At 42.1% G+C, this 14262-nt stretch overlaps 1 protein-coding gene across 3 annotated transcripts in view; it reads left to right on the forward strand.

Moving 5' to 3' along the window:
- The first annotated feature begins 9785 nt into the window (after positions 1–9785).
- The window catches only part of GYS2 (glycogen synthase 2), a 70431-nt gene continuing 65954 nt past the window's right edge, over positions 9786–14262 (forward strand). Inside the window, exon 1 of one of the 3 annotated variants that reach the window (XM_067559246.1) lies at positions 9786–10286. In XM_067559246.1, coding sequence (XP_067415347.1) covers positions 10166–10286 — 121 coding nt within the window. In that variant the 5' untranslated portion in view covers positions 9786–10165. The remainder of the gene's footprint in view (positions 10287–14262) is intronic. The other 2 variants (XM_067559245.1, XM_067559247.1) reach the window with 2 other exon arrangements.

The following is a 14262-nucleotide window of genomic DNA, read 5'->3' on the forward strand; positions in this document are numbered from 1 at the left end:
TAATACTGTTCACAGAGAAAAAATAGTCAGGGATGAAAAATGGGGGGTGGAGAATCAATTTTCAGTGCATTGTGTACTGCAATCTGGAACATGGATACAAATAATGATGTCAGTTTGATTCTAATCAATCAGCTTGATTCTTCTCTGATTTACACCCATTTTACACTTGTCTACCTCTGCTGGGCCAGCTAAAAATCAATGGAGCTATGTCAACTTATACCAATTGAGACTCCATGCCCATTGACCACAGTTGTCACTCCTTATGTATGGATGAATTCTGTGTGAAATTATGAACTCTCTGTAAGTATCTTACCGAGCTGTAAACTCCATATTGAAGGTGCAGCCTTGTATCTTCTTTGTTATCTTTTACCTCTATGTTGGACTGAAATTCCAAGTGGCAGTGATACAGGGCTGATAATGCCTGGTCATTAACCCAGGACCGTCTTCTGTTCAAGTAAGTCCTCCTAGACAATAGACTGGCTCCTACCCAATAGAACTAGTTTGTCAGTGGAAGGGTCATCTGGCAACAAAGTCACTTGGTGGGGGGGTCTTGGTCACCTGAGGAAGCCGATCCCACACAGAGCAACTGGAAGTTTGTAAAAAGAGCAGAAGCTGATCCTTTGGGGTCTTTCTGCTTGAGCTGGTGAAAAAGGCCAGATAAGCTGCTGTACGTGCCTGATGAGGCACTGCCTGAACTCTGACAGTCCCCCAAGGACTCCCAAGGGAAAGGTGAGCTAAAGCAAGGAGGCATTTTGCTCAGAATATTTGTTTTCTCTATATGATATGTACCCTGTATGTATTTCTCACGCTTCAGTAAAAAACAATGGTATTTTAGAATCCTGTGCAAAGTAATCCTGTGTGTGATATGTGCTACACCTACCGTGTGCCCTTTGAAGCGTTACCCTGTGGACCCAGAACACCCATATGTCTGGAGTTCTGGGAGGGATTGTTTTTGAGCTAAAATGGAGCCTGAAGGGGTTAGCACTGGTATCAGGGACTAGGCAGCTGGAATGAAAGGTTTCAGCTCTCAGGAGGAGGTATTAGATAGAGGATAGACTTCTCAAGAATGTGTCTTTAGTCCTCAAGACAAAGGCAGTGGCCGGACTGGTTCAGACTCTGGAGGCTGAAAACACAAGGGATCCAGTGGTTGAATTCCCTCACAGCAATCTGGTGAGTGGCTAAAAGGGGGTGTTTGACTGGATCTGTGACAGGCGTAAGAGATGAATCCGGTCTCGCATTCTTAGGGTTCAATCTTGCAACCCTTACACACACATTAAAAGTACTAAATATTGAAAAACTAATGATGCTGCTGTAATTGAAGACTAGTTTTATGTTTTAATTAGGTTCAATGTAAGTAGAATAAATCCATAGTTTACAGCTGACTTTTGTTACAGAGTTTCAAAGGAACCCAAATCTATAATGAAAAATATATAACTGTTTTAGAAACTGGGTATGTTGTATAATGGAAAACAGATGCTGAAGAGGTCAAAGGTTCAAGAAGCCTGTTTTAAAATATTTATTTTGTTTTAAGTTTGCAGATTTTGATTGACAAATTATTCTAATACAGGCTGTCAACAAAAAAACTTAAAGTCAATACAATTTAATTAGCAGGGCAAGAGTTTCAAAGTGCCAATATCTTCAAAAGTTCCAGCTTCTCTGTTTATAGTGCAAATCAGAGTCCTTGCACCTATGACTACTAGACTTGAGCCTGCAATTGAATCAAAGGTGCAAACTGTACCTACAATTCCTTTTTTGCATGAGCAAATGTTGTGCATGCAAACTGCACCTGCAGACAAGGGCAGAGATCCTGACCCCAATAAACCCCATGGGAGTTTTGCAGCAACTTCAGTGGGACCAGGATTTCACCAAGATGGACCTTTTTTAAACTAGTCCATATAAATGGATGAATTACATATGCTTTATAACTCCAACCAGACCTATTTCAAAATAAATATAGCTAAAGCTTTTTTTGCACAGTCTAGTCCATATTCAACATTATTTCAGAATAAGTTAAGAGTTTAGCCATAGATCCTCTATTATCATCTATGCAATGGTTGTAGCTTCGGTTTTGTTATTGTTTGCTTTTGTCTTTTTTCCCCCTTTGTCATTGTATAAATGTCTGTTACTCAATGATAAAGAGACAGATGTCTGTGCGCTTCAAAGAAGTCTGTTTTAAAAGCAACCCGCTACACAAACCTACAAAGGAGAGAGTTAAAAATAATCTACAGGCTGGCATTAAAAAGCTTTAAAGGCAATACATCCAATTTCCCTGAAGTAATTTCATGCAAAGCAATTTTTATCTGCTTTGTGAAAGTCTCTGCGGGTTGTGAATTTCACCGTGGGTTTATAAAGTGGTCTTGACTCCTGTGTAATTTGACAGAGATGTACATGTATCTCTTTGGCTGATAACAGTATCTCTTGCCTGCCAGAAGCTAATGTTTACATTCAGAGAGATGGTGGTAGAAAGTCAGTTTGCTGTACCCAATTTACAGAACTAGCCTCTTTATTTGTTTTTTGTTTTTTTTTTAAACTTTCCACACCATTGGAGCAGCGGGGTGTCTCATTTTCTTTTTCTCTAGATATCTGAGAACAGAAAGCAGGAATCTAGGAGTATGTTGTGTAAACAAATCCTCAAAAAATGAAGACAGAGATGAAATAAATCCAAATATACATAGTTCATGAGCTAATAATGACAATTAAATTTTGCTTGTATATAACACTTCTCATCTAAGGATCAAAGCTTTTTAAAAGATGGGTAAATGTTATTTCCAGTTTATAAAAGAAGCCGAGGTACAGAGTGGCTGCATTATTTGCACAAGCTCATGTAATGAGCATGTTCCAATGTTTGTGATTTTTATCTAATGATAAAGCCCCAGCCACTGGAATCATGGGATTAAATCATAAACTCAGTTTTAAAAAACAATCAAACAAGGAGGGTTGAGGAGGAAAGCTGGAAAATGTGAAGCCTATAGGATTGAAAACGAAAAGGCAATTAAAAATGTCCCCAAATTATTATTTATTATTAAAGTCTCATGATTTTTAAGCCAGTCTCATGATTTTTGAATGTTTGGGTTTAGCAATGATTCAGTAAGTCAGTAGCATGTATCTGGTATTACTATTGACTGATTCTTTTATGCAGTGTAGTTGTAGACATGTTGGTCCCAGGATATTAGAGAGACAAAGTGGGTGAGGTAATATCTTTTATTGGACCCAGTTTCTGAGAGTGAGAGACAAGCTTTCGAGCCACACAGAGCTCTTCTGAAGCTTTTCTCTCTGACCATCAGAAATGGGTCCAATAAAAGATAGGATCTCACCCACTTTGTCTGATGGTATCATTTTGGGAAATTATTGGTGTAGGGTTGGAGACTTGAACTCCTTCAGGCAAAGGACCCTAAGAAAGGTAGATGCCCAATTCCCAGTTACTTTCCATGCGATTAGGATTCCTCACTGCCTTAATAGCTATTCGCTTTAATAACGAGAGAGAACAAATGTAAGCTCTTAAGGTCAAGGATCATGTTTTTAGTGTGTGTGTGTGTGTGTGTTGTGCCTGACACAAAGAGCTCTGATCCTAGATTAGCGCTTCTAAGAGCTAACACAATACAAATAATAAATGACAATATTTATGCCTATCGGCTTATGACACCAATGCCAGTTCTTTGGTTAGGATCATGCCTCTAACGATGTCAGGCTCTGTGGATGATGTATCAAATGTGCTGGCTTGATCTGAGAGTGCTATCTTAGTTAAAAAGGAAGGTGCTTTCTGAGAAAGCTCTCCAGATTCTTCACTGTACAGTTAGTTATTGATTTACTGGTTTATATATCTTGTAAGTTAAAGAGGTGTGTAGCGGCCTCTAGTGGTATATATGGAGTATAAAAACAAAGGGCCTACTTCTCCACTGCTTTGAACATGGCATAGGCATTTACACCTGTGCACAGCTGGTGTATGGTGTTGCCATTCTGATTCAGTAGTGATCTACTCCCACTACGGAAGAGCGAATGACAACACAAGGTGCCAGGCAGTGGAGAAAGAGGCCCAAAGGCTTTCTTTGTTGTTAAGAAAAGACAAGCAGCCAACCACCACCGATGTCTGTGTTGTGTGAGCTACACAGCATTTCTTGCGAGTTCTCTGGTGGAGACTATTCCTGGAAATATTTGCTGACTGTATGTTGTACAGTATATCACACAGGCTGGGATATTATGGGAAAAAACATGCAATAATCATCTCTTTTATAGTGATATATGATTGGTGTGTTACGTATTCTGAATTCAGTGTTGCTAACTCACAATTTTATGGCAAGTCTCTGGATAGCTGGTGTTTTTTTAAAATTCTCAGCTCCTGGAGGCATGTGATTACATGAGAATCTCGGCTGTCATTTAACAACTAAAGTAAGTTTCTGCTCTGAGTGTTTTGGAGGAAAGGTTATATGTGTGACTTGAGTGCACTCTAAAAGTTCAGCAGGCAACTAAAAAGATTTAAACAATTATTATTTTTTAAATCTCATGATTTTTAAGCCAATGCCAAGATTTTCTGAGGGCTGACTCAAGAAATTTGAACTCTTGGAGTTGGCAATACTGTGATATATTGAGAAACCAGAACTAGATTTAAAGTTACCCCATGGCAGAGGTGCACTGGCGCAAAGGAGCTGCGAGGTCTCTCTCCCCTCAGATGAATAGCATTGGCGCAGGGAACACACGTGCCCCACGTATCTGCCAGCTGTGTGCTGCCTTTACAACAGTTGACAGCACGGGGGCTTTCTTGGGCGGGCCATAGTCATGTCAGAAGTGTGCAAAAGAAGGAAAGGAATGGGAGAGATAAACATGAACCCTAGTAATTCTTTACACCCTGCAAAGGCCCTTAGAAGCCATTGCACCAGAGGCACAAATTAGGGTTTCCCTGTCCTGGAATGGGGATTGAACTGACCTCTGGCAGTACCTGAATAGGGGCGTGCAAGCTGCTTCCTCGCCATCCCTGCTCTGGGAGCACATTCCACACTCATGCACAAACATTTGACACTGTACCTTGAGGTCCTACCTTTATTTCATCTAACTGTTCCCTGAATTTTAAAAATGCAAAACACTGTCCACGTAATTGTGTGTGTGCATTAAGGTATTTGCTATAACAGCCTATAAATTAGAGGTGGAAAATACATATTCTGCTCTCACTTTTACCAGTGCTACATTGAGGATGATAATCCTCTTGTCCTCAAAGGAATTGCTCTGGATTTGCACCAGGTTAAGGGAGATCAGCCAAGCCCCACAAGGTTATCATGCTGTCCATCCCCTTGTCAGTAGGGGATTATTTCCTCCACTACTAATTCTAGAAATGAGCTTGAACTAACCCTCGGATCTGAACAATCCTGAACTTTGGGCTTTGGACAGGTCACAATCTAAAATCAGATGAAGATTCAAATTTTGCCTCTTCCTCCCTCTCTACACCATTGGCCTGATTCACCACTGCCTTACTTTATTTTGCACTGATGTAAGTCTATCGCTGGTACAAACTGGAGAAACGCAGTGCTGAATAACAGATCTGAACTCCTACTAACTTTGGGGAGTTTGATATTGAGATCCGGACCCACACTTTGCAGCCCAGTCCCATGTCTAGTCTTTTCCAGTGCCTTGTCCATTCTAGTTTTAAATGACTCAGGCAAAGTGCTTCTTCCTTTGAGAGACTGACACACTTTAGTAAATACAAGTTTTCAGCCTAAATTTCTTTTTGCTCAGTTTCATCCCATTACTGCTAGTTATATACACATGAACTGCAAGGTCATTTCCTCTGTCTCCTTGCACTGATGAGCTGGCATAATAACTCTTTATTAATTGTGCCCAGTCTTTGAGCCCCCATCATGGTAATGTTAGTTACTTTATTTTTTAAAGTAAGTTTCTAGTCCTTTTCCTTACAGATAGCCTTGAAAATGTGATTTGATATAAACCAATGGGCTAAGGCGGAAAGGAACAAGGAGCTGGGCTTTGTTTCTACAGCAGGAGATGAAGGACCCAAAAGATTTTACACATGCATGCACGCACGCCTGAACACATGCAAACACACACAGTTTTTTGTATAACAGTTACATTTGGGTGTTCATCCCAAGAATTATCTTGCTGATCTTTCCCATAATTATTAGTCTAGCCCAGTGCAGGTGTGTTATAACAGCTGGCAAAAAATTCTTTCGTAGCCCTATCGTAAAATTCTAAGGTTGGTCTTTGCTGTTAAGAGTTTCAGCCCTCATTGAGGCTGGATGGCTGGCGTTCACTCAGGCTGGTGCCATTGCATAGGTATATCCACCCTGGCTGCAATAGCTACTACAAGGGGAACGCCCCGCCTCTTGTCCCCCAACTGTGCCTCTAGGAGCACATGGGGGATGCACTATATAGAACCCTTATATATCCTTATATCTCACCACTACAGCAGTGCAAGGGCAGGAGGGAGCAAGTTTCTGCTGCATTGAGCACAAGTCTGGCAGCTGCTGCAGGCTGTCTCTCCTCCTAACAGTGTCTACCTGCCTGCCTGGGCCATGGTTTGAAGAGCTGGTGTTAGGGTGGAGCCCAGAGGCCTGTTTCCTCACCACCACTACCGCACAGGGTAAAGCCGGTCTCCCCAACCCTCCTTACCAGTTAGGGAGACCTACTCCCTTTCACACACATAGGGTTGCCAGATGTCCAGTTTTTGACCAAAAAGTCCAGTTGAAAAGAGGACCTGGCAGTGTCCAGTCACCTGCAATAGCCAGCCTCCGCCACTGGGGAATGGGAAGCACAGCTTTTGCTGTTAGAGCCTGGAGGAGCACTCAAGAATGACTCCGGCAGAGAGAGAGGTACTGGCAGCTCCCTTGTCCTGCCCCCGTCACCCTCTGACCCCCAGAGCATGACTCCCCTACCCTGCTGCAGTCACCCCCTCTCAAGTGCTTCTCTCTCTCTCCCTTGCCCTGCCCCAGTCACCACCCCCTACCTTTGGAGTCCTGCTCAGCTGTCAGGGGGAGGTAGGTGGAGAGAGCAGCAAGTGACTAGGGGTGGGGAAGAGGAGTGGGGCACAGAGCCTCCGGGGAAGAGACGGAGCAGGAGGCGGGGCCTTGGGGGAAGAGACGGAGCAGGAGGCGGGGCCTTGGGGAAGAGACAGAGCTGGGGGAGGTTCCGGCGCTCAGTGTCCAGTTTTCACAAAGTAGAAAGGTGGCCACCCTACTGCTGAGCCCAGGGAGAGCCACTACCCCACTCTGAGTCCTCAGCCAACCGCTGTGCACCCACCAGCCAGTAGGGTAGCTGCTGCTCCACCCAGTCCCACACTCTGACCAGAGGAGACTCACCCACTTCAAAACCAAGCAGAACCCGTTCCCCAACTGACTACCCAGCTCACCACCAAGGGGATCCCCTTCCACCTGACTAATCGGCCCTCAGTCAGAGGCCACGGGATGGCCCACTTGCCATGCTTCTGCCCGTAGAGGGCATTCATCTGCAACTGCTGCTGCTGCTGTGGGGAACAGTTGCCAGGGAGTTATGTTGACTAGAGGAGCCTTCATAAGGGCCTGCGGGAGGGGGAAGCACAGGGAGGTGCACTGGGAGGTGTTAAATCAGAGGTTAGGGATAAGAGTATGGAACTGATGGATTTTTTGCTAACGAGTCTGCAGTGGTAGATTTTGGTTGGAGGAATGGGTAAGGGAATGAATATTTTACCCAGGAAGTAACATTTGTATTCAGGTAGAATGCTTTTAAGGGACCATTCTTGTTCCCTGATTAGCCTCATGGATTACAATGGGACTGGCTGGCATGAGTTAAGGAGGCAAATGTTCTCCTTTGGTTTTTGTTTTCTGCTGTCACTTTTTATGCAAACTAATGCTACTACAGTTTGCCAACATCATTCTGATACGGAAGGATCCAGAACTGTGTGCAGAGTTGAGGTGTGGTCTTACCCCTGTCGCACACAGAGAGATTGTCATCTCCAGGAGCTGGACTGCGATGTGTATCCAGTCCAGAATCACTCTGGGGTTTTGCCTCCATTACAAACTGGTTTGCTCTCCATTATTCCTCCAGGTGGATTCTCTGTACCTTGAAGTCTTTAACTCTTATTTGAGGACTTCAATAACTTAGTCTTAGGTTAGGGGTCTGTTACAGGAGTGGGTGAAGTTCTGTGGCCTGCATTGTGCAGGAGGTCAGACTAGATGATCATAATGGTCCCTTTTGACCTTATAGTCTGAGTCTCCTTTGGCATTTCTGCTTTCAGAGTGTCTCTGTATCATTGTATAGCTATTGCTCAATTATTTTTCCCCAGGTGCATTAACTGCCTATTCTATAATAACATTTTACACTTATATAACACGTTTCACCTGAGGAGCTCAAAAAGATCAACAGATATTAATGAATTAAGGCTCACTATATCCCTGCATTAGATAGGTAAGTATTATCCCAATTTTACAGCTGAAGAAACTGAAGCACAGAGAGGTTAAGTGACTTACCCAAGATCACAATGATTACAGAGTAGTGAACTGATCCCAGAGATCCTGACTCCCAGTCTGCTGTTCTAACCATGAGAACATGTTCCTTCCTTTCTCAGATTCAGGCTCATTTCATTATGTCACACCTATATCTTTAACCATTCTACATCCCCTAGGGTTTTTTTTCTTTAAACTATGATCACTAGCGGTGGTTGCAAACCAGCAAAAAAGCCTGTGAATTTTCATGGTTACCCCTTCCCTTTTTTTTTAATCAAACTGAAATTTTGATGAAAACTTTCATTAACACTTTGCACTTTTAAAGATGTTGACCAGTTCTATAGCTTGCTGAGAAATTGGGAGTGGAAAGTGGACGTATTTTTTTTGTTGAGAATGTGAAAAAAAATGTATTAGTCTTTGTCTCTACACATGTTTACAGTGAATAAACAAACAGTAAGCATTAATAATAACACCAGGATTATTTAAATAACACAGTGGTTATAACAATATTATTTTAATATAATTTGTACTTCAATACTTGCAAATATTCCAAAAACACTGGACAAACATTCTGATGTTAGTCTCACTATCTCCCTTGAGATGTATTATTTATCACCCCAATATTGCAAATAGGGAAACTGAAGTAGAAAGGAGTTGCATGACTTATTCAAAAACAAAATGAGGCAGTGGCAGATTAGACCCCTGAATCTTCACTCAGAGTCCTGGGTTTTTACCCACTGGACCATACTCTCTTCCAGCTATTTAATAGATTTGTGAATTTAATGCAGGGTTTATTTAGTTCTCCTTCTAGGTCATTACTATAGAAGTTAAATAAACCATGCCAGAGGGAAGCCAGAAAAAGAGAAGCATGAGTGCTAAGAAAACTAGAGTGAAACTCCAGAGGAGGAATTAGGGCCCTGATTCAGGAAATCACCCCATTCAGGAAAACACTCTAGCACATTGTTAAAGTTAAGTGTGTGTTTTGAGTGCTTTACTGAATCAGGGCTCAAGGGCCTGATCCACAGTCAATTCATTAACCCCATTGGACTTTGGGTCAGACCGGAGGACAGCCTGCGTGGGGAGCTAGGGGTAATGAGGGCTAGCAAAGGAAGAGAAGAAGGAGGTGGGAGTTGATAAACTTAATTAAATCTCCAAGACCTTTTCTTAGAGGTAATGACAAACATTTAATATTTAAACTTGAAAGCCATGAAACCGAATCCATGAAAGTGCCTAAATATTATGTTGGTCAGGTGCATGATAGACAGAAAGATCAGTCAGTGTAACATGAGGGGGTGGGTCTTGATGGGAGCTGTAAGGGGCAGGGCTCAAACCAGGTGGCAAACTGATAGGGTCTTCCCTGGGGGAGTTAGCTCAGGGAAGTGCTGGTGAGTTTTACTTATTCCTGAGTCTGGTGGATATTGAAAGCTGCAGCTGAGAAACCTGATGCTGATCTTTGTCTCCTGTTGAGAGAGAGGCCTGGCCCCAGAACACCCGAGATCAGCTTTGAATTCCTACCTCTGCCAGCAGCTGCCTAGCAAGTCCATGGGATTTCACTGAGCCAGTTTAATACTGGTAGTCAGACAGTTTAAACCTATTAGCTCCCAGCTTGTGGAGTAAATTTGCTCGGTCGAGCCCAGCTTTCAGGCAGATTTTGCCAATCAAAACCAAAGAGAGAGAGAAAAAAAACCCCAATAAATTTTATAAAGGTTGCAGCCTGCATTGTAAGAGCTAAACGCTGAAGCAAAATGCCTCTGGTTAGATCACTGTCCGTGACCTCTCTTAATGGGCTTCCTCAGTGGGAAGATGAAGACCTGCCAGTGGAGGATTTATTGCTCTTTGAAGTCGCTTGGGAAGTTACCAATAAAGGTCTGTACAGCACTTCACGTGTTAATATGATTGTTTTGGGGATAGTTTGTGGTGGGGGAATGGATGCAAATGTTAAATGGGAACTGTGGAAATTATTGCTTCATAAATGCAGCCAGATGTCTTATTCAGAAAGAGAGTTCAAGAAATTGTATCAAAAAAATGTGTGTCACTCTATGTACATGCGTGAGCACGGAAGCATGTGTACATGTGCTATATCTGCATGTCCTAATTCAGAATGCATGTGTGTAACGCATGTATGTGTATTTGTCTATGTACAGATTGTTGTGCATCAATATGGGTGAGTGCTGTGCACGTGTAGATATGTGTGACTATATGGCTGTTACTGTGTTTGTATTTCTATGCTGTATATGTATGTGAGACTGATTTTAAACTGACACAAAATCTTTGTGAATGCAAAGCAGGGAAATAAGCATTTGTAAGACAGTAAATACATTCAAGTGAAGTGATTTTCTTCAGCCTTTGTCTGCAGAATGAAAGGCCCGATTCTAAACTGATGTAAATTTGACATAGCTTCACTGAAGTCAGGAGTAAAACCCAGAAGTCAATGGGGCTGCAGCAGTTTACACCGGTTAAAAATCTAGCCATGTATTTACAAGCATGTTTAAAGGCAGACACTGCACGAGAGCCTTCACGGTTTGTGCCAGTGATCATATCTGAACTCTGCACATTGCTCTAGCTACTATGACCTCTCTGCCAGAGTAACTTCAGATTTAAAGTGCTAATAGAGTTGCCCTACTTCAACAAAGCAGCTTGAGTTCAGCGAAGGGGGAAAAGCACTAATGTTGCAGCACAAATGAGTTACTACGAGTCAATGATTGACCTTGGGTATCTTGCTGCCTGTGTGGATAAATAAAGAGAAGATTAGTTGAGGAATAGATTGTAATCTGTAACATCAGAACCCTAAAGGAGAAATGTAAGTGAGAGGAACAGATAGTCTTAAGGTTAACGTTCTGCCCGGAGTATTCTAGAAATATAGCACTTATTTTTACCAATGTGCATGGCAAGCAACTGGCAGGTAGATGGCGGCAGAAATCTGGCTAAATCAAAGGGTTCTATAGAACGTATACATTAAACCCACAGTGTATACTTCACAAGTCCTTCTGGAATCAGGTTATTGACAATAGTACTATAAATAAAAAAGCAAAAATTCTTTCTGTGCATTTACAAAGTGCACAATGGGCCATATTCTCAGTGATGTTGCTCTGCTGACCTCAGTGGAGCTACACAGATTTACTCTATTGATCCAGTCCAATTCAATTATTTGGAACTCAACGAGTTTGAACAGAACGTGCTAACAGTTACACCAAGTAATGAACTGATACTTTGTCAACCTAAACCTTAGAACTAATTGAATTAGCAATAGCAAACAATTTATACCTTACATCAAGGCTTCTTTGCAAATTGTCCAACAACACATCCTGGTTCAAAGTACTTGTTCAAAATATTATTATTATTTTTATATAAACCTATTTGGGCATGTATTTTTCACAAACTCTTTGGAGCTTGTGCTCCTTCCAGAGGTGGATATTTTGCCTGAGTTTTTGGGCCATCTAAGTGAGGTGCTTTGATCCTGTTTCCTGATAGGGTGACCTAACTTTTATCAACAGCAGTAGTTCCTGGAGAAATCTGTGGGGCGGTAGGTCTCCCAGGGCGAGAGTGGTCAGCACTTTAGAGTCACAGGAACGTGAGACATAGGAAAGGATAAACAGACCAAAGAAATATTAGGACATATTATATCTTTTAATGACTTCCTTTGCACAAGAAAGAACAGAATATTAGGTTAAATACATTGACCCCGCCCCCTCCCCACTAGATTTAAATATTGCTGACTTCCCTCCTGACAGAGTGGCAGAGACATGAACCAGGTTAACTTTGGCCCCTTTACAGCACTCTGGCAGTATATTGCTTCTCTTGAGCCTCACTTCCTCCCTGACTGGTGTTGCTTCTTGCTGGCTCCATCATTTCTCCCTAACAAAGATGGGAGGACTGTAGGCCCTCTCCCCTGTCCCAACACTTTGACATTTAACTAGCCTGGAGCCACGTATCCACAGGATAGTATATAAGGCCTTTTACTATCCTCTGTTTCAGCATGGGCCACACTGAAGGCATTTTGTTCCATATTCTGAGTGTGGAACATGTTTTCTCCTTGCTAGAGCTCATGCTGAATGATAGCTCACTTGTATTTATTTGCAATCACTCAGTATCTTTCATCATCTCCTTCTAACACCTTCACTCCCGGGCAAGCAAAGATATTACATGTAGCGTAGCCAAGTGAGCATTTCTAGCACTCTAATGCTCAACTTTGCACCAATCAAAGCTCTTCCCCAAATGCTGATGTGAATAAGAACTAGTCACCGACATCTAAGCACGATATATATGAGAGATGACTTACTGGCGTTCTTTGAAATCATATCATAAATAATTTAAACTGAATGATACCCATCAGCTTAGTGAGCAAAGCGTGACTTGTGAGCCATGAGCTTCCTTGCTTTTTTTATATTATGCTTGTTTGTCTAGGGGCAAATCACTGCCCTTTGCAGAAGGTGCACGGCCTGGATAGCAGTAAAGCTGCACACTTCTGTTGTGGAAGTAAAACAAGGCCATGGAAGTCATGCATCTGTACGTGTTGCAAAGCGGTGCTCCACATTGGCTCTCCCCTCAGCAGCATGGAAAGGACAGGGTCTTATGTTGAGGGGTCACAAACTACATGGATTCATTGTCCAAAGCTTTGATATAATCATTGAAATGTAGGACTGGAATGTACCTTGATAAGTCTTCTAGTTGTCTTGCACTGAGACAGAACTAAGCATTATCTAGACCATCCCTGACAAGTGTTTGTCTAACCTGTTTTTAAAAACTTCTAATAAAGGAGATTCTATAGCCTCCCTATGTAATTTGGGCCAGTGTTTAACTACCTTGACAATTAGGAGGTTTTTCTTAATGTCTAACCTAAATCTCCCTTGCTGCTATTTAAGCCCATTGCTTCTTGTCCTATCCTCAGAGGTTAAGGAGAACAATTTATCACCCTTCTCTTTGGAACAACCCATACATACTTGAAGACTGTTATCATGTCCCCCCTCAGGCTTCTCTTCTCCAGACTAAAAAAACTGGGTTTGTTTAATCGTTCCTCATAGGTCATGTTTTCTAGACCTTTAATCATTTTTGTTGCTCTTCTCTGGACTTTCTCCAATTTATCCACATAGTGTGGTGCCCAGAACTAGACACAATACTTCAGTTGAGGCCTTATCAATGCTGAGTAGAGTGGAAGAATTACATCTTATGTCTTGCTTACAACACTCCTGTTAATACATCCCAGAACAATGTTTGCTTGTTTTGCAACAGTATCACATTGTTGCCTCATATTTAGTTTTGATCAACTATAACCCCCCACCAGATCCTCTTCTGCAGCACTTCTTCTTAGGCAGTCATTTCCCGTTTTGTATTTGTGCAATTTGACATTTCTTTCTAAATGTAGTACTTTGCATTTGTCCTTTGTCAATTCCATCTTATTTATTTCAGACCATTTCTCCAGTTTGCCATGATCATTTTAAATTCTAATCCCATCCTCCAAAGCACTTGCAACGCCTCCCAGTTTGGTATAATTTGCAAACTTTATAAGTGTAATAATCTCCATGCCATTATCCAAATCATTTATGAAAATACTGCATAGAACCAGACCCGAATCCCTGAGGGACCCACTTGATATGGCCTTCCAGATGGATTGTGAACCACTCATAACTACTCCCTCAGTAATCTTTTCCAACCAGTTGTGCAACCCCTATAGTATACATACAGAAATGTGCAATAGGCAGATGTTATAGGCCATTAGTAAAGACTGCAACAGCAGCCATGGAAAGGCTGCACAGTTCTTCGCTGCCCTTGCCCCATCCCTTGAAACTTCCTTGTATATCCCCTGCAAAAGTCCATTTGCTCAAGCTGTGCACGGAGGATGGGA

This window comes from Emydura macquarii, unplaced genomic scaffold (genome assembly GCF_026122565.2).
Source record: "Emydura macquarii macquarii isolate MOO-44397 ecotype Brisbane River unplaced genomic scaffold, CSIRO-AGI_Emac_v2 contig_2205, whole genome shotgun sequence".
NCBI lineage: Eukaryota > Metazoa > Chordata > Testudines > Chelidae > Emydura > Emydura macquarii.